Here is a 25,438-nt window from a genome sequence, read left to right on the forward strand (position 1 = left end):
AATGAGAGTTCCCATTGCCCCATATCCCTGTCAGCTTTTGGTTTTATCAGTGTTCTTGGATTTTGGCCATTCTAATAGGTGTGTAGTGGTATCTCATTGTTGTTTAACTTGTAATTCCCTGGTAACATATGATGTGAAACGTATTTTCATTTGCTTATTTATCATCGGTATACTTCCTTTGGTGAGGTGTCTGTTAAGGTTTTTTGCCCATGTTTTAATTTGCTTGTTTTTGTTACTGAGTTTCAGGAGTTCTTTGTGTATTTCGGATAAGAATTCTTTACCAGATACGTCTTTTGTAAATATTTTCTTTGAGTCTGTGGCTTTTCTTTTCCTTCTCTTGGCAGCTTCTTTCACAGAGCAGAACATTTTAATTAAGTAGTATTCAACTTATTATTTCTTTCTTTCGTGGATCATCCCTTTGGTGGTATACCTAAAAAGCTGTCAACAAACTGATAGTCATTTCTGTTTTCTCCTAAGCTATCTGCTAGGAGTTTTATAGTTTGACCTTTTACTCTAGAGTCTGTGATTGATTCATTTTTAATTAATTTTATGAATTATATGAATACCACAATTACTTTCAAGCAGCTACACAAATTTCTAAATTCAGTGGAAACATTGCATTTATTTTTGGTATGTTTAATTTTCATTTTTATTTTTTATAATTTCAACTTTTGTTTTGGATTCAAGAGTAAATGTGCAGATTTGTTACATGGGTATATTGTGACACCGAGGTTTGGTGCTACACATAGTATCCAATAGCTAGTTTTTTGGCCCTTTTCTCGTCACTTCCTCCCCACTGTAGTAGCCCCCAGTGTTTCTTGTTCCCATCTTTATATCCATGTGTACCCAAGAAAACATGGTTTTTAACCATAATGCTGTGTTCCACAAAAATATATGTTAATGTTATTTTACTTTATTTTATTTTATTTATTTTTGAGACAGAATCTTATTCTGTTGCCCAGGCTGGAGTGCAGTGGTGTGATCTCGGCTCACTGCAACCTCCGCCTCCCGGGTTCAAGCAAATTTCCTGCCTCAGCCTCCACAGTAGCTGGGATTACAGGTGCCTACCACCATGCCTGGCTAATTATTTATGTATTTTTAGTAGAGACAGTTTCACCATGTTGGCCAGGCTGGTCTTGAACTCCTGACCTCAGGTGATCCACCCGCACTGACCTCCCAAAGTGCTGGGATTACAGGTGTGAGCCACCGCGCCCAGCCCATGTTATCATTTTTACAAACATATTCAGTGTTGAAATTTTAAAGCGAATTTCTGATAAAATTCACAGTAATGTCAGATATTTCACCATCAAGAGTATAAACTTCAAATGAAGTTGATCCAGTGAATAACATGAAAATAAATAAATTGGAATTAAATAATTGGAATTAAAAGAAGGGTATAAGGTTTATGTCTAGATAAACCTTTTTGCATCTAGATGTTGCATTGTTCAGGGCCATTTGTTGAAAGACTTTTTCTCCACTGCATTGCCTTTGTTTCTTTGTCAAAAATCAATTGATTATATTCACGTGCATCTATTTCTGAGCTTTCTGTTCTGTTCCATTGATTTACCTGTCTGTTCTTTTGCCAATATTACTCTGTCTTGATTACTGCAGTTTGTATCAAGCCTTGAAGTCAGATATTGTCAGGTCTCCCACTTACAAAACTCTTTAAAATAAATTTAAAAACAAACAAACAAACAAAAAAACCAACAAAAAAAACACCCTTATTCAGGCCAGGCATGGTGGCTCACGCCTGTAATCTCCCCTGCTCCGCCCCCAGCACTGAGGTGGGCAGATCACGAGGTCAGGAGTTTGAGGCCAGCCTGGCCAACATGATGAAACCCTGTCTCTTATAAAAATACAAAAATTAGCTGAGTGTGGTGATGCACGTCTATAATCCTAGCTACTCAGGAGGCTGAGGCAGGAGAATTGCTTGAACTGGGGAGGCAGAGGTTGCAGTGAGCTGAGATCATGCCACTGCACTCCAACCTGGGCCACAGAGCAAGACTCTGTCTCAAAGAAAAACAAAAACAAAAAACCTTTACATTTGTAGCTATTTCTTTAAATTAGGGAGTCTTTTCAGATATGTAAAAATATATGGATTATTGTATAAGCATGTCCCTAATTGAATGTGCTTGGTAAATAGTCTTGTCTAGATGATTACTTTTTCTTTGAAACTATTTCTGATACTGCCATATTATATGAAAGAGTTTCCGTCTGTCACCCAGCCTGGAGTACAGTGGCACAATCATAGTTCATTGAAACCTACTGAGACTACTGTGCTCAAGCAGTCCTTCTGCCTCAGATTCCTGAGTAGCTGGGACTACAGGCTCATGCCACCATGCCCGACTAATTTTTTTAAATTGCTTTTTTTTAGAGATGGAGGTCTTTCTGTTTTGCCTAGGCTGATCTCAAACCCCTGGCCTTAAACAGTCCTTCTGCCCAGGTCTTCTGAGTAGCTGGGATTACAGGCCTATCTTAACCATTTGCTTTTAAAGGAATGTATTAGATCTGCGCTGTACAATTACAGTTAACACTGGTCACAGGTAACTTTTAAATTTTAAATTAATTAAATAAAATTAGATTACATTTTCGTTTTTTTCAGTCACATTGACCACCTTTCACGTGCTCAATACCCACATGTGGTTATTGGCTATCATATTGGATGACACCGATATAGATCATTTCCATCCTTGCACAAATTTCTACTCAACAGCGCTGCAGACTGTGCATGTATCTATTATTTACCCTCCCCTCTGTACTCCAATATTATACCTGGAAATATTTTTTTTAATGCCTGTGGATGTAAATAAAGTCTTAAAAAGTAGCCTCATGTAGAATAACCTTCTGCCTCAAATTCAGGAGAAATCTTTGTTATAATACTATTGTTAAGTCACAGGTGTGTTGTTCTTACTATATTTTAATTGCATTATAGTTTGAATAGTTATATTTTAGGACATATACACTGTTATAGTCTCATCTTTTTGATGTTTATAGTAATGTAGTAAACTCTATCATGGTTTAAAATTTATGTCTCCATAGGAATATTATTAGCTAAGCTCACTAGTATGAAATGCTGGTTACTGTTAACTGAAATAATTTTGTATTTGTTGTTCAAAATTTAACTCTTAGGAGAAATAGAGGAATTTCGAAAGCTTTTTGAAACTCAATCTAGTCTTCCTTGGAAATAGGAGTACTATGATTATTTTTGAAAGAAAAATTAGCCTACAGGCTTGTATTTAAATATGTGTGTATACATATATATATTATATATTTCTGCTAAATTATTTATGGTAGTTTTATTTTTTCCATTTTATATACATACTGGATTCTCAATTTGATTTTTAATACTGCCCATATACTTATCAGGAGTAATTTCAATGGTGTATTTTTACAAGATAAATTTCATGTTAGTTATGTGACACTTTATCTTTCATTGTTATGAATTGCCTTTTTACTTTTTGCAGTCTTGTATTGAAATGTATCAGAAACTATAATGTACAAAAAAATGTTGGGTAGAAATCTTATCATTAAAAGTTGCAGCAAGTCATGAAAACGGCTCATGCTTTTATTGCCGTTTTGATGTTTTTGATGGCAAAAGTATTGAGAAAAAAGGTCTTTAGATTCACATGAGAAGCTGACAGAGTGAAATATTTTAAGGCTTGAAAGGGGAAGTAGAAGTTTTAATTATTGTGTAGATTCACAATCCTTGTATTGAATTACTCACCTTTGCTATCATGCTGCAGGCCATAGAGCGAGAAAAAGCCGAGAAGTTCAGAAAACTGCAAGATGCCAGCAGATCAGCTCAGGTCCTGGTGGAACAGATGGTGAATGGTAATTACACAAGTTGATTTAGATAATCTTCTTAGGGATTTGATAAACACATAGGTTCATATTTATCAGCTGAATTATATCAGACAAGCACTTCTTGAATACAAATTTAAATTAAAAGGAGTTCATATGTTTGTATTATTCTTTTTTTAATGCTAAGCAAATTATTAGGAGAAATTCAACTTTGAGTCCATTGGAAGAAAATGGGAAGTGGTAGAATATTTGATCAATCTGTTGCAGAGAAATAAACATTAATGCAAATCCTGCTAGCATTTGTCCAAATAATTTAAGAAAATAAGGTTTACAGAAATTTGAAAACATTAATAGTCATGTTATATATGTAAAACTGATCATCCGATTTTAAATCATTTTTGCAATATGTTTTTCCAAACAGACTAAAGTTAGATGGAATGTTTTACCGTCATCCCTGTTTCCTAATAATATATGTGACATTTTCTCTGTTACTTTTTATCACTTTCTCTCATTTAAAAAAAAAGTATCTTCGGGATAACCTTTACTTTAACTTTTTTGGAGTGGGATAAAAGCACAAAGCTAGCAAAACTTTTGTCTTTTTCAAGAATAAATTAAAATTAATCTTTGCTAATACTCAGTGCCTCAAAAGCTATGTGTACCAAATATGTCATTGACATGATGTGTAAACAACCTTCTTTCAATTTATCATTGCTTATACTACTATATTTCCAGATAAAATTTCATGAAAATCAGGGATAATGCTATTTCCAAATAAGACTATTTTTCATTTTGTGGGAGATGTTTACAAGAGCATAATAAATAAATATAACAAATGTTTTTGTTGTGCATGTCAGCTTTTTCCAGCATCTGCCTGCATTTTGGGGTGTAAAGTCTGTGTGTAAGTTATTTTTTGCCTTAATTGCAAATTTGGTATTAAAAAGTTCAGTGGTCTTCCTAGAAAATCAGTTCATTTTCTTCTTCTAATGAGTCCCATGACTGACTGTATTTGGTTAAAAATGAAAACAAGCAAACGTACAGCTGAGACTTGAGTGAACAAGTTTAAGAACAGAGAATGAAAATATCAATAGATTTTTATTTAGATGTATGTTGCTTGGTAATTTTAACTGATCAACATAACAGCATATTCATGTTAAATAAAATTATGTGATCTAAAAATATCCTCCTAGTTATGTAAGTTCCTCCTAGAAACTGTGTTATCACTTTTTCATTTTAATAAGCTGATGCAAGAGCTATACTTTAAATGGTCTCATTTCATAATTATATATCAAGCTTACCTCACTTTAGATCATCTGACAACATACACTGAATTAATCAGAAATAATTTAAACGTTTAAAAATTTAATTTTTGGTAAGTAAAACTACATGCAGGATTTAAATGATCATGTGACTAGTGACAATAATAGTTTTCTAGGTTATTTCCCTCATAGTTCTAATTTTTGGAGGCATGTAGAAAAATCAGGACATATAGTAGGTGCTTAAAAAATATTAATTGACCAAATTCTATTTAGCAAAGCAAAATTAAGGCAGTCATGGAGGTAATGACATTGGTAATTTTGGTGTGAAAATAATTAGTAATCCTTCTGAAGGAAAATGCTGACTTTGGCAGATACCAGGGAACACTGGGGGATGGGGGTGTGATTTGAGACATTCCTTTTTGGTTGACTGTATTGATCAAATTTTATGCTACCCATTTGTTCTACCAGTAAAGATATGGTCTAACTGATATGTCATTAGGCTCACGTTTGGGTCATAACTGGGATGACTACTTAAAATGACCATAGCTCTGTTTCCCCATTAAATAAAACAATTTATGAAATTACTTTGAGCAACAAAAGGCTCAAATATTCTGACTTATCTGTTTGTTCCTTTTTTGTCTTTCAAGGAACAAATTGCATAATATTTATTTTCTGTGTTTGTGCAGATTATGAGATAAGCTAGACACATATTAAGTGCCTGGAGTACCTCTTCAGGTGTATTTCAGAGGGACTGCTACCCTAAATCATTAATAGCTCCTTTAGCATAGAGCCCAAAACTACAGTTGACTGGTGTAGCTCATGAAGCTGAAAGACAAATGAAGCTTTCTGTAAATGAAGATTCCAAGAATTATTGCATTAAAACTCTTAAATTTATAAGTCCAGAATCGTCCTTCCCAAGCTTAGGCTATGGAGATATAATAAATCTCACAGCAACGTAAGACACATACATTCTTGCCCTTTTTTGTAGAAAGGAAAATGAGAGCTGAATCAGTGTACTTCATTTAGGACCTCGTGTAAATGACTGTTCCTCTTCACCACATATAGTTTCCTCAAAAATTAAGATAAATATAATCACTCTTGTATAATACCATATTATTATGCCACTAATAAAAATAGATATAAATATGTGTATATATTTATAAATTTGATGTATGCTGACAGTGAAAACATTTAACATATATTCATAGTGTAAAAATATGTGGAGTAGCATAAGCGTAGCTATTATATGTTTTTAAAAATTCTGTGAACTATATTTTACATGTATCTATATTGGTACATGCATAGCAGACTGAATTTTCTACTTAAAATAATTTGCCCTGAGATTAAATTACTTTTTAAAAATCTAGAATAATTTTGTAACTCATCAGTTTGCTTTTAGAATGAAATTCCAAGATGGAAAACATAATTTCTCGTAACTTAAATTTTACTTCAGTTTTGACCTGAAATGGTGCATCTGACATATTTCCAAATGATTTTTGTCTGTTTCTAAATATCTGTGAAGCAATGAAGATTTAACATCACTTAAGTAATGCAGAAAACAAAATCTATTTGTCCTGAAGGCAATTTCTTGAAGGAATTGAAGACATATGCCGAGAAGACAGGGTATGGTGTTAAGGTTGTTGAAAGTATAAAATTTACCGTGGTTACAATGTAGAAGCGACCCTCATTTGATGGTGCAAAGTATCGTTAAAAATCAGTTGTATGTCCTGGAAACAATATGTCTACTAACCTATGTACAGTTTTTCAGTGTCACATACAAGTTCTATGATCAGTTGGAAGATAATTTTCGTTTTGACTATATTTTATCAAATGTGAAGAGTTGCATGCAGAATTTTAAAACAGTTAATATTAACCATATCATTAATTTTACAGCAATAATTTATATATTAAGAGTTTACAGACAGTAAGAGATTCTTACTAATTTATTTGGAATTTTTAACCAAAGAAAGGAGTTGGCCAAATTGCTTGCCTACTTTAAAACTATACGTGGACATTTTCCTTATGGACGCTCCAGTTCTTTTGGTCAGAGTAGAAGTGATCTTTCACGATCATAGACTAAAAAGAGAAGCTACTAAAAGGAGAGTGTTAACTAAAAAAAAAATCATGTTTCTGGCATTTTGGCATGAAATTTTGATATAATTTTTAACTGATTTATCTCTATCTTAGCTGTATTTTTTTGTTTGAACTAACATTAAAATTAATTTACTGTTCTTATGTCAACATTAATTGGTTGGATAAATATGACAGAATATTGGATGGTGCAAAGTACCTCTTTTTACTAAAGACTTTTTTGGATAGCTATAATTTTCATGCAGCTTATCGTCAATATGTAGGATTAGGATCACAACCCTGGTCTCAGGAAGCTGTTAACTTAATGAGGGCAAGTGAAAGGCTAGATCAGATAGCCAGTGATGTATTTATATATTCTTGTAGCTGTGTATATTGAAGAGGGAGTTTCCAAATTCTTCATTTTACTTTTTAAAAAAGATGGGATGATATAACTTTATTTAAGGTTTATTTTTTCATTTCTTAATTTAAATACAAAATGTTGTAAATAATTTAGAAATTTAGAAAAATTTAGCCATTAAATGCAGTAAGTAATCTTTCTAATGCTTTAATAACATCACTAACTAATAATGGTTTTCTAAGATTTTAATTTGAACAGTCTTTAAACGGATGTGTATCAAGACCAAGGCCTTTCAGTCTATTACTGAGATTGTGGAGTTTTAGGACAACCTAGAACTAAAATAATATACATATGATTATACCTAAACGTATGTCTGTTTTTATCTATTTAGGATTAGAGTAATCCTTTCTGTAAAATAGTATTCTTGCATGAGTACATACAGTCTCATCAATCAAGTATAACACAAAAAGCCTAGTTTAGATAAACTGATTTTCCATATTAATACTGAAATTAGCAAAATATGGTCATATCACAACATTCATTTGAAAACATATTTAGGCATAGCTCAGGTTCTCATTCTTTAGTCTATAAGATGCTTTCACCATAATTTCTAGAGGAGATACTATAATTATCTAATAAGATTAGTTGTGTTTTCTACGTTAAATTGTGGTTCATTTTCAATTCCTATTTGTAGTTTTCTGTGTGTTAATTAAGAGTCTAAAGACAATCACATTAAGGACATGTTTAAATAAAAGTGGTAATTATTAGTATATTAGACTAAAGAACATCTCAAAACTATCATTCCCTCAGTACTAGATTATAGTGTTTAAGGTGATACCTAATAATAAGTATGCTAACTGTTGTAATTAAATGGCACAGAATAACACTGACGAGGGCTCTTCTTATCTAAAACATTAACCAAGTAACTGTCTTTTATTTCTTGTATTTTGATTCATCGCTCATTAGATAATTTCACATGAATTATGTTATTTGAGGTGGGCAACCACGTTTTGTCAGATGGGTGAGAGTTTGGCTCATCTCAAAGCTGAAACTCTCATGATCAGTGGAAAGGTTTTCAGTAACAGCAGCTCTTCTAATCATATATTTTAAGGGCAAGACATATTGCCAATAGTCTGTATACAAACGTGGCTTGGAGATTGTACCATTTGTAGTAGCCCAGTCCCTCCATCATGAATGAGTAGCCTTTCACAGTTGCATATATATCTCCTCTTCTCTTATTCCTTTCTCAGTATTGGGCAGTTTGATTTATATTTCTTCTTTCTCCACATGACACTTAGTATAATGCTCTACACAGAGTTCACATTCAATAAATGTTGTTAATTGACAGGCACATTTTTCTTGGCTTAACTCTGATCTCCAAAAGGAAGAGCCTCTGTGGGTGTGTGTGCGCACGGCGGGCATGTGCAGGTGAACTTCCATGTGCAGACGTGTGTGTGTGTCCATGTGTGTGAAAGGAGGAGACTATTGTCACTGTTGTTGTGGGAAATGAGTGGTAAAAACAAATATGAGTAAAAATCTGACTTTTTTTCTAATTTTATGATGTTTGAAAATAAAAAAAAGCCAAAGGGCTATATTAGTAGAATTTGTATTGCCCTCACTAGGGATATTTCTTTCATATATACCATTAATTTTTAAAAGCCATTACTTTAAGTCAGTGTGGTCACAGAAGCCTCTAAAATTTAGCCTCAGAACTTGTCTTCAAGGGTTTTGAATATATCTCTATTACATTTTAGGCTATTATATTGAATGCTGAATGAACTTGTAATAACCCTCCCTTAAAGTGCAACAAAAATAGGAGACTGTTTATTAGCAGCTTTATTTTAAGTTTCTATTCCAAATATTCTTTTAATTCAAGAGCTCTGGAAACACTGGTTTTTCATTATTCTACCCTGGCTTCATGGCTAATGATGAATATAGTTGATGAGGAATACTTCACTTTCAGTGGCAGTTCTGAAGTACTTGCATGGAAGGTGGTGCACAATTAAAATTATTCTAACAGTCTGTTATGCACTGTACACAAGTAATAAAATTAATGGATGCACTTCAAGTAATGATCCATTTCCTCTGGGTGCAATATATTTATTCACAGACTATTTCAGGGGTTGTTTAGAATATGAGATGTGAATGGATTATGATCCATTATCCCTGAGATTCTAATGTGCTACAACAAAATGGTTTCCATAAGTATTGTTCATAATGCCTGGTATGTTAGTATTTGTATTCTTAAATAGCTAACACAAAATTAGAAAACAGATGCTCAGATGATTGATACCTAAAACTTTTCAGATATTTACACTTACAAACTCTTAAAAAACTTACAATTTTCCATCGAGCCAAGGAGCATAATTCTATGAAATACACATAAAACAATTATATATAATAACAAAATTATTTTCTTGGAAATATTTTCTTGGAAAACACTTTGAAACCTTTTTTATTCTAGAAAGGTTTTAATGGTCTTAGAAAATCAACAGTAGTCCTGGCATCTAGATGGACAATTAATTTACAAAGTTGAAGTAATAGCATTTCTAATTTTAAGAGAGATACATTAAGTAATGTGACACGTGACAGTGCTTCCCATCCCCTGCCCAAGTATTTTAAAGCAAATCTGATGCAAGAGAGATGATGTGCTTGTTTGTATATGGCTTTTGGCTTCAGTGTACATTGGTCTCCTAATTTTTATATTCATATAGGGTACATTATTGATTTGGTATTGAATGAGTTCATGAGTACAGTGTAGTTATTTTCTTTCTACTCCAAGCTGAGAATTCTATCAGATACTGCCAGTGGAGACATTTCCTAGAGGAGTTTATAGCTTAGAAGGACAGTTTATGCCCTTATTGAGCAGGCAGCATATTCACAATGAACTAATACAGTGTTTGCAAACAAATCCTTCATAACACGACTTCTGATTATCTGTGGCCAACATTATGTCTTTTCTAGTAACAGTTAGAAATTTCTGCATTTTTTTTTTAATTTTTGGTTTCTTTGTAACTTCAGTCTCAAATGATTATAAATGTGGCAGAAGCCAGAATTCTCAAATAAACTCTTTTTGTTTTTATTTTAGTTAGAGACAGGGTCTTGCTCTGTTGCCCAGGCTAGAATACAGTGATGCAATCATAGCTCACTGCAGCCTTGAACTCCTGGGCTCAAAGGATCCCTGGTTATTTGTAAAACTTCTTTAAGAAATGTATGAATACACCTTCTATATCCCATATTAGTCCTGTATTATATAAAATTAGGACTAATTTTAAAATAGTATTATGAACTTTTTATACATGGTCTGTTTCAGTCATTAAGAAGACTCCCTCTCCCCCTAATTTTTGCACAAGAGATCTGGTCTCTTGTTTTCTGAATATTCTTTTTCATTTCCTCTACATGACATTGTCTAATATGTCTTTGTTGCCTAGTATGTGTGAGCGTTTGTTATAAGTAAGTTACATAGGTTAACTCAGAACTTTGATAAGTATCCTATGAGGTTGATTCTATTTTTAATCCTCATTTCATGGTTGAGGAAAATGAGATCCAGTGAAATTAAATAACTGAACCCATTTCACACATCTAGTAAGGGGCATCAAATTTGAACTCCCGTCTCTTTAACATCAGAATTCTCACTGGTCATTTCTCTGCCTTTCTGCCTGCCTCCCCCGTTTTGCTATTATGGAAGTCATTCTTTGATCTATCACTGCATTTTAATTGCCTGCATTCAGTTATAAATATCAGTGTTACGAATTTGTACAAAGTTGACTTTTCTTCATCATTTAAATTTCTTTTAATATGTGATATATTGCACATTTGTGATATATAAAATATGTGATATATAAAAAGTGATATATTGCAACATTTTTTGGGGACACAACACAGAGTTTTGTGTAAAGATCAACAATGACTCGTTAAAACCCATCCCTAGATTTTAATAGATACTGCAGAACCTATTGGTACTTCACTATAATTTTATCGTTTTACAAAATTAACATATCCATATTGAAAATCAACTTACAGTTTTATTTTTTCATTTTTTCATTCACTACAATTTGTATTGTTGACCTTTCTCAGGGACACAAAGTGATTTCTCTCTGGATTCCCTTCTCATTTAGACAAGTGTTAAATAAGACTCAATCTAGCATCAGCCTATTGATCCCTTTAATTTAGCGTTTCTTTTTTGACTATTTAATGGCTGGTTTATGTTGACTTTTCACCCTTCATGGACTTCTAACTACTTGTTCAAGTTCAACATATGCCAAAAATATTTCTCCTAAATATCTGATCATTTAGATCCGTGCCACATTTTTTTGTTATTAAGTAACATAATTTAAAAATTCTGTCCAGTATGTTTTTTAATTATACCTTTTTATTTTCCAGAAATGTTAAGGTTTTATCATAATACTTTTTAGAAACAGAGTGCTCATACGATTGAAGTTTCTTATTCTTCTCTTATACTTTTTACCAAATGTGGTCATTTTTTAACTACAGTTACTTAATGGTATCACTTAAAAAATATTTTGGTACAATTTTTGATCACTCCTCAAAATCCAACAATCAAAAAAGCATGTCATACCACATGTGCAGATGTCTCAATAAGACCAATTTCTTCCTTAAATATTAGGAGGATATTAGAATATTTAGCTCCCGCAAACCACAGACTTCTTTTATAGTTAGATATATGGAGCCACGTATATATTCTCTTTCTACATTCTATTATTTCCGTTGTATCTCATTAAAAATATATCGAGGAAGAAGGAGGGGAAAATAGTTGACAATAATATTTGCAAAGTTTGTCTCCTTCACCGCAATCCTGAGAAGCATTATGCTTTGAAATTAGTAAAGTTACAGTTGTGTTTCAAATGAATTGAGGGACATGGTTTGGCAACATTAATATCTTTATGACAAATAGAACATTAGAATATCAGGGCAGAGGGAAGTGAAAGAGGATAAAATAATATAGTTGTTGAATTCACATCTATATATTTTTTAGTCTTTAAAAAGGATAAAGTGGGAGGCATGTACAAGTTGACGAAACCACAGGCCTTATGTTTCTAGAGATGCTCTTCAGACTTTTTAAGAACTTAGCTTCCCTTTAACTAAATTATATTACCAGAAAATTAAGTGAAATGAACATTTATAAGAGTAGATTATCTTAGGCAACCTACTCTTCTACTACCAACCTACTCTTCTACCTTTTAGGTATTTTAACCTAGAGAAAGAAACTTATAGTGAGTTCATGTTCTTTTGAGATCCCTGTAGGTAAATGAGAGACTATAAAACATTTAAATATTCAGTATTTCAAAAGCATAAGAAAGTTACCAGTGCTAATGTAGCTATGTTTAAAAATGCATGCTATCATATTTAATCTATTTTCTCTTTTATATTCTGTCATTAAAAAAACTACATAAGCTAATAAATCTAAGAAAGTCTAAATTTTGTAAACTAGCTTTAGAGAATTTGAATATTTTAACCCATAGCATAGCATGATATTGCCATGCTTTCATGCTATGTGTGGAATAATATGTACTTGGATTGGCATTCATCATATATGAAAGGACATAGCATATTCCATGGTACATAGTAGGTACTCCAGAATGGTAATGGTGACGATGATGTGCTTGTGTTTCCATTTCTCCCTTGATAAAGTTTTCTGGGTTTGGTATTACTATAGATGATTTTAAAACTGTCAGATGAACTTCTACATTTATAAGTTTAAAAATGTTTCATATTAGAAAGATTATATTTTCTAGTACTTGTTTTACTTACTTTGATCTATGGACAACCTGCGATGGAGTCTTGCTCTGTTGCCCAGGCTGGAGTGCAGTGGCGCAATGTCGGCTGACTGCAAACTCCACCTCCTGGGTTCACACCATTCTCCTGCCTCAGCCTCCTGAGTAGCTAGGATGACAGGTGCTTGCCACCACACCCAGCTAATTTTTTGTATTTTTAGTAGAGACGGAGTTTCACGGTGTTAGCCAGGATGGTCTTGATCTCCTGACCTCGTGATCCACCTGCCTCGACTTCCAAAAGTGCTGGGCTTATAGGCGTGAGCCACCACGCCCAGCTGACAGTCTGTTTATTTCTAGTCTTCTGTAAATGAAATAAAGAATAGTTAATCTTGGATTTTTTTTCCTCTTTTTAAAATGATGAAAATACTATTTAAACTAATTTCCAAGCCCATTTTAAAAATTAAAAATGTAAGTTAGTTCGGGGAAGTATATTTGAGTAATGTGCATGATACTTAAAATGTATCTGAAAACATCCAAAATCTTACTTGTTCATGATCAGCCTTCCAGCTCCCATCAGAGCTTTGAGCACTTTTGTTTTTATTTAAATTCTTATTTAATATTTTATTTAAATACATTCTACTTTTCTACATCTTATGTCTTATTTATTACTTGATGGCATTGATAATCTTTATTGTGATGCAAGTCTAATAATTACAATGAATAATCTGAAATCATATTTACACATTTATATCTTAGAAAATAATTGATTTGGTTTGAAATCATTCATGTGGTGAATACTTTTGTAATTAGGATGTGTTGGCTTTCAGATCATTTCTTTCAGTCCTTGGGTTCAGGGTATATATTTAATTATTATTATTTTTTCTTTCTAGAGGGTGTTAATGCCGATAGCATCAAACAAGCCTCAGAACAACTGAACAGCCGGTGGATCGAATTCTGTCAGTTGCTAAGTGAGAGACTTAACTGGCTGGAGTATCAGAACAACATCATCACTTTCTATAATCAGCTACAACAATTGGAGCAGATGACAACTACTGCTGAAAACTGGTTGAAAATCCAACCCACCACCCCATCAGAGCCAACGGCAATTAAAAGTCAGTTAAAAATATGTAAGGTAAGAATCTTTCCTCCTCCCGTTTGGAGAATATTAATAGATGTTTCTTGGCAATTTCCAAGAAGACAATAACAAATTATTTAGTAATGAAACGTTCACCTTCTAAGGATTTAGCTGAGCACAATGAAGTTCAAAACATAAGCAACAAAAATCAGTTTAAATATGTAAGACATAGATACCCGGATTCTAAAATTGTATTTAGCATAGTTCCACAGAGCTAATTGATGTGTCGGTTTGCAAAAGCATGAGGTAGATTAGGAGTGTGGAAACCACATGTGTCCTATAAAAAATGGCCTCTACTTAGGAACTCTTTCTTTGCAACTAGTGAAACATAGTCATATGTTGAAAAAGTGGAATCCATGGAAATAGTTAGAAACATGGGTCAACAACAAGCTGGGATGTGATATAATTGGATACATAAGGAAAATATTTAAAACTGATGGACCTCTCAAATTAGGATAATTTGAGGAAAGTTTCTTTACAAAGAGATATTTTTTGAATGTAGCTGGTGTATAGAGGAACCACACGGGATAGTGTAGTAACCCAGCTTCAGAGTTCTTACCTCTTTTAGGCCAGAAAGGATCAGGGAGAGAGAAGTTATAGAAACTCAGAAGGAGAGAGTCAGATCCTCATGGTAAAAGCAGCATGGCCAGCTTAAGGAATCCTCATAGAAATGGAGTCAGAAAAATAAACACCCCACTTCTCTTTTTTCCCTGCCTCCAGAATCTTGTCAGGGCTCTAAACTTAATCGTAAGGCAAAGGACAAGGAGCTGTCATCGGTAAATATCAGTCTCCTGGGTTACAGGAGAAGAGTGGACAGTGGATCTGGAGGAGCAAACAAGATATAAGTGGACAAAAGGGTGTGAGAAAGAGATGAAAAGATATTATGCCTTCAAGTGTAAGAAAACAAGAGCTGTATAATAATGAAAATAGCCTAAACTGTTGTCATTGTTACTATGAGCTATGTACTTTTCACGGGGAATGAGAAACTGATTAGAGGATGGACTAAAACGTTTCCAGGATGAGTCTTTAGTGATAGATCGAGAGGATTGCATTTAATACAAAAGACAAGGAATGGAGATTCATTTGCATACTTTAAAAAGAATGGTTTAAATAAAGGTAGAATAGACATGGAAAGGTGACAAGGTTGATTTAGAAAAGGTATTGGACCCAAAAAGTGATGAGAAATTCAAAGTTATATTGAAGAGAAAAATAATTGAAGGACTTGATGGTTCTTCTTCAAATATTGGACCTGCAGCATTACTAGGTTTTCTGTTCTTGCGTTAGTTTGCTGAGGAAATAAACTCAGAAAGTATACTTTTGGATAAAGAATACCTTGGATAAGGCACTTGACTTATTAGGCAAATACACACATCTAAGGAATTTCTACATTTAGATACATTTTGTAATTTGAGAATGGAACCCATGCCATTTTTCCTATGAATCAGAGGAATAATACAAATACAGTATTTCTTGCAACAAAAATCTGATGTTACCTTACCTGATTCTTGAGGTTCGGATATCGTAGTTAGTAACAGTACCTACACAGTACATTCATGCATTTTATATATATATATATAGTGTCTCTAATGTTTCTAAGAATGCTACTGAGTGTATTAATCAGCTCATGCTGCCGCAACAAATACCACAGACTGAGTAGCTTAAACAACACAGGTTTATTTTCTGAGAGTTCTAGAAGCAAGAAAGTCCAGGACCAAGGTTTGGCAGGGTTCAGCTTCATCTTCTGGTAAAGGCTGTCTTCCTGGATTGCAGATGACCAACTTCTCACTCTGTCCTCACATGGCTTTCCTCTGTGTGTATACATGGAGAGAGAGAGAGAGAAAGAGGGCTATTTTTCTTTCCCTCTTTCTTTCTCTCTGCCTCCTTTTATAAAGCCACCAATCCCTAAGGGATTAGGCACACGCCCCCCCAACCCTGGTGACCTCATATAAACATTATTACCTCTTAAAAGTCCTGTCACCAAATGCAATCTCACCAATGGTTAGGACTTCATTCAACATGTGAATTTTGGAAGACACCATTCAGTCCATAGCACTAAGTTTTGGGAATATTATAGTGAGCATTCAAGGACCCTGCTTTTAGTGTATTTATGGAAAGCAGAGGAGAGAGATATGAAGCAACAGAATCAATATTTTTAAATTTCCTGCTAGGATCAGTTGTTTAAACAAAGATGCAAAGCTTTGGGAGAATGACTAACACGGAAAAACGAACCTGATAGGGCCACCAAGGGCATCTTCCTTGAGAGAGGAGCATTTGAGTTGAGACTTTTGTGATGAGTTGGAATTAGGTAAGAGAACAGTGAAGCAAAAGACTCCAGGCAGAAGGAACATGGCCAGAGGGAGCAATAAAGGCCAAGCACCTGAATGAAGACCATTGTAAATGCTGAACGTAGCGGGGCAGAGGAATGAGAAGAGAGTTGAAGAGGAAAAGGCAGGCATATAGGAGACAAACCATTGACTTCTGGGACCTGCTAGTATCTTGGTTTAATTTGAGAAGCAAATGGAGATCACCAGAAGTTTTATATATTAAATATCATCTGGAGGTTGAGGAAGTCATCCTAAGGGAAAATATTTCTTTTACTGCATCCAACCACAAAATTCCAAATTCTGTTATCACCTCTTTATCACCCCTTACTCTTTCTCTCAGACCCATTGGTGCCTGTTAATTTGAAGAATCACTTTAGGTAAAATATTTAGCAAGATAAGCTTAATATTATTCATACAAGGGCAAATATATATACTGTTCTGCTGTGATTAGTGATAGGCAAATAAATTATAACATGTTTCACAGCATTTTCTTTTATTTGGAGAAGTTTTATAACATTAGAGTGCATATTTAGCTCATATTCTAATGCTTAGCAGAACTGGTTCTTAATATTCTGGGGGTTAGAGAGCCTTATCAGAATTGGAAGAAATTCATGAACCCTTTCCTGAGAAAAATACAAAAGCTTCCATGAGATAAGCATATAATTTTAAAGGATCAACAGATTTAAAGTAGATACCATACTCTGGAGGACCAGCTATGCCTTTTATAGGACCAGCTATACCTTTTATGGAGATAATGGCTGATTGTTAACATCTTTTCAAATGCTGAATACTTCAGTTGAAAATTATGTCTTCTATGATTTATTCTCAGAACGTTAAGGTCTCAACTGAATGTTTGCCCAAATGTTTTATTAGTTTAAAAGTCCCCTTTGTTTTTCAGAGCACACTTGGCCATAGTGTTGGCTCTTTCTATAGCCACCTGAACAGGAAGAATGGCAGCCCTCTATCTAGACCAATTATAAATCAGGTTCATAGTAGATGCCAATGCTGCCATTTGTAAATCTAGTATACAAAATATATGTATATATTTCTGTACCGTAAATACAGAATATTACCCTTTACCTCTTGTCTTATTTCTTATTCATGGATATATACCAACTTTCTAGCGCTTGTTTGAGAGGATTTATATTTGAATGAGAAATACAGGCCACCTCCCCATTTTGCCAAACATCTTTAATCTTCACCCACAAAAAAGATTGAATCATCAGAGATTATTTTACCTGAATCAACTCATACTGTTATAACCACATAAACACATTCCTCTGAAAGCTGTATTTATATTTTTTTAACATGAGAATAAGTGGCATTGTGCATTAGTTAGTGTTGCAACCATGACAGAATTTATGTGATAAATTTCTCAGCCACTCCTAAGACAAAAGTTACTCTCTCTCCAAAAGAGTATGAGTGCTTCCATAAATACTTTTTTTTTTTTTTTTGCCTTTTCACTTTGATTTTCAGGAAGCTCAGATTTAAATTCATTTCAGAATTGCTATAATTCTTTCCATTTTCTCTTCTGATAGGCTGATGTTCCAATTTTTAAATTTCAAATATCCTGTTTTTACATATTAAATAGTAACTAATCTTCAAGTATTTTTTTGTAAAGACTGCATATATATGAATTATAAGTAAGCAGCCATGATAATAACACTTTTAAAAAGGGCAGTGAAAACTTTCTCAGTTCAAATTATATGTGCATTAAATACAAAAAATTCCAACTTCCCTGGAAACCAGAGCATGAAAACATTTATGTCGAGAATAGCATGACCAAAAGAAATACAGTGCTAGCCACGAATTCAAGCCACATATGTAATTTAAAATGGTCTAGAAACTACATTAGGAAAGGATAAAGAAGCAGTAAATGAATTTCAGTAGTACACTTTAGTTAAACTGATTTATCAAACTTATTATTTCAAAGTTCAATCACTATTTTAAAACTTTGAGATTATGTTCTCAGCTTTCTTCAGAATTAAATGTATTTTGTACTTTCAATGCATCTAAATTTTGACCAGCCGCATTTCAGGTGACCCGTAGCCGTGTGAGTCATGAATAATATTTTTGCCATATGTGTGTGCATGGGTGTGTGTGTGTAAATTTAAAAACCTTGGCTTTCAATAGTTCAGAATTAAATGTATTTTGTACTTTCAATGCATCTAAATTTTGACCAGCCGCATTTCAGGTGACCCGTAGCCGTGTGAGCTAGTGACAGCGTAGCAAGTGTTCATGTGATTTTATCATACAATCCAGGGTACTATGGAGAGCAAAAGAGGGTGCTACTAATAATTATGCCAGGACAACAAAAAGAAATGTGGAGAGTCACAGTAATTTAAATAGTGACAATTGGCCAGGCACGGTGGCTCATACCTGTCATCCCAGCACTTGGGGAGGCCAAGGTGGGCGGATCATGAGGTCAGGAGTTTGAGACCAGCCTGGCCAACATAGTGAAACCATGTCTCTAATAAAAATAGAAAAAAAGAGCTGAACATGGTAGCGGGCGCCTGTAATCCCAGCTACTCAGGAGGCTGAGGCAGGAGAATCACTTGAACCTGGAAGGTGGAGGTTGCAGTGGGCCAAGATCGTGCCGTTGCTCTCCAGCCTGGGCGAGGAGAGCAAGACTCTGTCTCAAAAAAAAAAAAGTGGCGGTTGCCTGTTTGGTCAGGAGAAGTAATGAGACCATACAAAAGATAGAAGATTATAGATATAATTTTTATATGTGTGTGTATATATACACACATATAAGTATTATATATATTATATATGTGTATGTCATCTATATAATTATATCAAAATATATTTATAATTTAGTATGCACGTATACACATATGTAGTTATATATATAATTTGTATTTTGCACAAATGAAAGAGAAAATATTGTTGAGTGAGCTTAGAATTTGAAGCAAAGGCACATCATTTTGATGTAAAAGGGGAGCAGCCAAACACCTATGTTTGATTTATGGAAAGGATTGAAGGTCATGCATAGTACTTTTCCACTGCACACATTCATATCCATTAATGCTCTACATTATGTCATCTTGAAATTTAAATATCATTATATAGGATGATACATACTGAACAAAGAGCCAACGTATCCTTAAATGGATGATCTGTGATAGAGGTTCGTCTACACTGTCATGGATGTTTTTTATTAGATATTTGTCAAGGGTATTAAGCTAAACTTGCCTTACTGCTTTTTAATACCTTCTTTTACAAAATGTAATGTATACAAAGTAAAAGTGTTACTTTCCATATTCTATGGCACAGGATGAAGTCAACAGGTTGTCAGCTCTTCAACCTCAAATTGAACGATTAAAAATTCAAAGCATAGCCCTGAAAGAGAAAGGACAAGGACCCATGTTCCTGGATGCAGACTTTGTGGCCTTTACAAATCATTTTAACCAAGTCTTTTCTGATGTGCAGGCCAGAGAGAAAGAGCTACAGACAAGTAAGTAAAAAGCCTAAAATGGCTAGCTTGACATTTTCCAAATTGGTTATTTGTGGGGAAATCCGGAAAGTACTAACATGAAACAGTGATTTCTGTCAATGGAACCATTCTCCCTACAACCTATATTAACAAGGAATGAAATACCGGTGTAGCAGATGAGCTGTCTTTAGATTTTTTTTTTTTGTCCTCATAATAATTTCTGACTTTGAGAAACAAATAAAAGATGTTTTATATGGGCATAGCTTCTCCTTGGTGGATTCTAGATTTCAAAATCAGATGTTTTGAATATGGAAGAAAATCAAAGAGCAATTGAGGTCATATGAATACACTTTCATTAAGTCTAGCTCGCTGTACACACAAGGATATTTGCTAGGCATCTTCTAATACTTCTGTCAGCTTATCTGAAGAGTATTGTAGCTTTAGCATACATGCGGCAACTGAAACTAAGCAAAGGACAAATTATTCTTTGGGCTACATTTTACTACTGGATCACTATAATTACATAAATCCTATTTTTTCCTTTGATGATAAAAGATAAAAGTGGAGCAATTATGCAAATTAATACCATGTGACTAGCAAATTTTTCAAGATGTTTCTTTTGTCTCTTACTGAATTGCTTTAATAAGATGATGTTAATACATAGTATTTGCTCCAAAATATCTCTACTCATCAACTTAATTTTAAGACAAAAATTCTTTTCAGAGACAGATTCATGACCACCTTTATGAAATAGTAAATGGGTTTTTGATTCGCTATATACATGCATGTATGTGTTCATGTGCACACACAAAAAATTATTGAGTAACATTGGGTTTGAAGGCATTAAGATAAAAGTAATTTTCTGAAAAAAATCTCTGCCCCAAATTTGTTATGAGAAGCACGGGAACATGTGTTTGTTTTCTACTACAACTTTAATTAGTTGGAAAATACATTATCCTATTGCTTTTCTTTTTAAATATTTAAGGAATTCACCATATAATATCATTTCCAGAATTAATGTGGTGATGCACAAAGCTTTTCTCATTTTCCAGCTTTTCATTTTTAGGAAAATGAAATGAACTAAATAAAACAAAGGATAAATACTTTTTTTTTTTTTTCGTACTTCAAAGTCGTTTTTGCTAAGAGGTTTATTTTCCTGTACAGGTAGTAAAACTTTATAAATAATACCAGCTCCCTCTAGTGGATTTCAGTATACTCGTTGCTGTGCCTCTGTAAAATCAATTTGGGAAAATATTTTAAATGTCCTAGATTTTCAAATATTGACCTATTTAACAATAATGTATTTTCACTTGTCATAAAATACATACCCCCCCCTTAAAGTTAAATACACTTAGTGGCTATGCAGTAATTGTTGGGCAAATGTGTCTTTCCACCGGAAAATTACTTTATATATACCTCTTAATCATATTAAAGTTGAACTTTTTATCGTTTACTTTAAAGATGTTCAGAATAGCAAGGTTTGATAATTGAGATTTGTCTATGATGTTACAGTATAAATATGTAATAGTATATCATCTCTGTTCATACAGCTATCTGTCCATCCATCACTATCATCTGTCTTCTCTTTTTTAAATTGCATACCTACACATGATGATTGTTTATGTCTTCCTAACTTTTTCACTGCATTTATATTTAAATAAATTGTCCCCATTTCCACTTTACCAACACATATTGAATGTTATTATTCACCCTTTTGGAATGCTTGTCTAGATTAATAAATAACCCTTTAATTAAATATGGAATATATATAATGAATGAAAAATGTAGCATATGAAATTACATAGCAGTTTATTTTGTTAATTTGTAATTATTTCAAATAATTGCTCATGTGTAAGCATTGTCCCCAAATTGGCACCAGGGAGTAAATCTCATTTCTTGTATTACTCCACAGTACTTCGGACATATTAAGTATGCAGGAAATAAGAGCTAACGGAAGTGCCTAGGCACCCATACTGACATTTATTTCCTCTTTACTTTTTTAAACTAGCTTTTTCACACAAAAACCTGGCTTTTAAAATATACTTTCAGCGGTGAGAAATGGTATAAGGAATTGGTAGTCGTTATCTGACATAAGTGATATGAGAAAATAATATAAAAAGATAAAATTCTTTCTATTTTCAAAGTACTTTTTAGTCTATACATAACTAATTTGTACATCATTTTACCTAACCCTCAGAGAGAAACACATTGAGTATTTGTTTTTTGTTACACCTATGTCACAGGTAAGCTAATGGGGTTTGAATAACTGAAAGGATGGATAATGGGATGCTATAAGAACTAGATCATATACATGAATGTTCATAACAACATTATTCATAATAGCCAAAACATAGAATAAACCCAAATGCCCATCCACTGATGAGTATATGAAGAAAACAGGCACATCCATACAAGGCAATATTACTGAGTAATAAAAAGGGATGAAGTACTGATACACACTACAGCATGGATTACCCTTGAAGACATTATGCTAAGCGAAAGAAGCCAGTCACAAAAGACCATATGTTATATGATTCTATTGATATAAAATGACCACAATAGGCAAATCTGTAGAGGCAGAAATAAGATTAGTGGTTGCCTAGGTCTGGGAGGATGAGGGGGTGGAATTGTTTCCCATGACAATTGATAAAATACTTATCTAGAAACTGAAGACCAGTAAACCCATGTTATATGCTAGATGAATATGGAAACACAGCATCTAGTCTGTTGTAGATAATTGTTTCAACAAAGAAAAAAATGAACACTTATTTCTAAATGTAAGTAAGGAAAAATGTTTGTGATATAATTTGAGTTTCTTTCATTAGCAATGTGGAAATCATGTCACCATGATTATTAGGGATTTTGTTGGTTTGGTTTAGTTTTGCAAAAATGGAGAAAATGGCAGTATTAGTTATGACAAAGCCAGTGTTTTGTCTGTCCTAAAGTTTCAAAATGATTCTCTTCTATTCTACACCATTAGATTTCTTTCAAAACAATGTCTTGCTCACTTATTCACTAATAAATTCAAGAAATATTTTTGAACACCTGGTATATGCCATAAGAGTGCTGGGCACTAGGTAATATACTTGGTGGAGAAAATCAAGAGCAATATGTCTTCATGGAGCTTATTGAAAGAAAGAGGCCGGGCGCGGTGGCTCAAGCCTGTAATCCCAGCACTTTGGGAGGCCGAGAAGGGTGGATCACGAGGTCAGGAGATCGAGACCATCCTGGCTAACACGGTGAAACCCCGTCTCTACTAAAAAATACAAAAAACTAGCCGGGCGAGGGGGCGGGCGCCTGTAGTCCCAGCTACTCGGGAGGCTGAGGCCGGAGAATGGTGTGAACCTGGGAGGCGGAGCTTGCAGTGAGCTGAGATCCGGCCACTGCACTCCAGCCCGGGAGACAGAGCGAGACTCCGTCTCAAAAAAAAAAAAAAAAAAAAATTGAATATCTGAATATTATTACAGAATATAATTACTTTGGGGTCTGAAACCATGATTCTGGGGAGATGATGTTAGAGCCAAACCTGGAGAATGTGCAGGTGCCAGCTGTGTGATAAGTTGGAGAAAGGACATTAGGAGAAATGAAAAGAAGCACAAATAACCAAAGGTGAAGAATGAGGGCTTGGTATGTCCAAAAGACATAAGGGAGGCCAGAAGCGCTGGAATGTAAAAAATCAAGGAAAGATTAGGACAAGATGAGGGTAGAATGGCTCAAGGCCCCCATGATCTTCTATAAGAGGTTTGGATTTTAAGAGCAGTTGACATTTCCAAAAGAATTTCAATTGAGGAAATTAAGTAACCTTATTTGTATTTTTGAAAAACCCTCTAGCTGGTATGTAAGGGAGAAATGGAATACAAGTCTGAGGAGAAGCAGGAAGACTTGTGGAAAGAATAGCCACACAGAAGAGAGTCCATTGAACCTTAAACTACAGTTGTGATAAGATTAAGGAAAACCAGTTCAACCCTTGAAGATGTGACGATCTGGGGAGATGTAGTGGGGAAGATATTCTTGCCAGAATTGAAAGAAAATAACTTTTACCTCTTACAGAGACAGTAGAAGAAAATTTTAGGGTAGGCAGCAAGGATGCTCTCCATGGCCACAATTTCAAGCTCTGTGGTTTGTCTCTACCCCTCCCTGTTAGGATGCTGAGACTGGGAATTAAAACAAAGATTGATGTGAACTAACTTTTCTAGCTGCAGGTCAGGAAATTGACCTCATTTACTTTATTAAAATTTAAATTTTTTTATTTTAAAATTTTATTTTTAATACATCTAGGCAAAGGAATCTTTTGTTCCAGTAGACACATACTCTGTTGCATTGCTCCTTCACTCCAGAAGACAGATAAACTGTAAATGTTCCCTTTAAAATTGTGTTATTTTTATCAATACCATCAAGAGCAAGAATAGCAGACATATTTAAGCAAGCTATGTGCTTATTGTGAGATAGAAGAATTGTTCACTGACCTCAAGAATCATGGAAAAACTCGCTAAATGCCAAGTTAAAGCTGTACATATATATGTATATACGTATATATACATAGTGTGTGTGTGTATATGTATACACACACATACATATATATGTATATACGTATATATACATTGTGTGTGTATATGTATATACACACACACATATGTATATATACACACACACACACACACACACAAATTATGTGACAGGAACCTCATACTGTTTTCCAAAATGGCTGTGCTAATTTACATTCCCACCAACAGTGTACAAGTATTCTTTTCTCCACAGCCTCTCCAACATTTATCTTTCATCATTTTGAAAGTGGCTGTTCTAATTTTAACATATGTAAGGTAACACATCATTGTGATTTTCACATTTTTCTGATGTTTAGAGATGTTGAGCATTTTTTCACATATCTGTTGGCCATTGGTGCCTCTTATTTCAAGAAATGTCTGTTCATATCCCTTGCCCGTTTTTTAATCAGGTTATTTGTTTTCTTGCTGTTGAGTTCTGTGAGTTTTCTATATATTTTGGATATTAACCCCTTACCAGATATTTGGTTTGCAAATATTTTCTCTTGATCTGTGAGCTGCCTCTTCACTCTGTTAATAGTTTTGTTTCCTGTGCAGAAGCTTTTTAGTTTGATGCAGTCTAATTTGTCTGTTTTTGCTTTTGTTGTCCATGCCATATCCATTTCAGCATTATTCATAACAGCCAAGATGTGGAAACAACCTAAATGTCTATCACAGGATGAAAGGATAAAGAAAATGTGATATATATATATATATATATACACACACACACACACACACACACACACACGCACACATATAGATAGATGTATAGTGATATA

At 33.9% G+C, this 25,438-nt stretch overlaps 1 protein-coding gene across 1 annotated transcript in view; it reads left to right on the forward strand.

Annotated features, from left to right (window-relative positions):
* Positions 1-25,438, forward strand: part of DMD (dystrophin) — a 2,170,472-nt gene that overhangs the window by 734,007 nt on the left and 1,411,027 nt on the right. Inside the window, exons 19-21 of the mRNA XM_011957103.1 lie at positions 3,744-3,831; positions 14,111-14,352; positions 19,956-20,136. Of these exons, the coding sequence (XP_011812493.1) occupies positions 3,744-3,831; positions 14,111-14,352; positions 19,956-20,136 (511 nt within the window). The remainder of the gene's footprint in view (positions 1-3,743; positions 3,832-14,110; positions 14,353-19,955; positions 20,137-25,438) is intronic.

This window comes from Colobus angolensis, unplaced genomic scaffold (genome assembly GCF_000951035.1).
Source record: "Colobus angolensis palliatus isolate OR3802 unplaced genomic scaffold, Cang.pa_1.0 Scaffold434, whole genome shotgun sequence".
NCBI lineage: Eukaryota > Metazoa > Chordata > Mammalia > Primates > Cercopithecidae > Colobus > Colobus angolensis.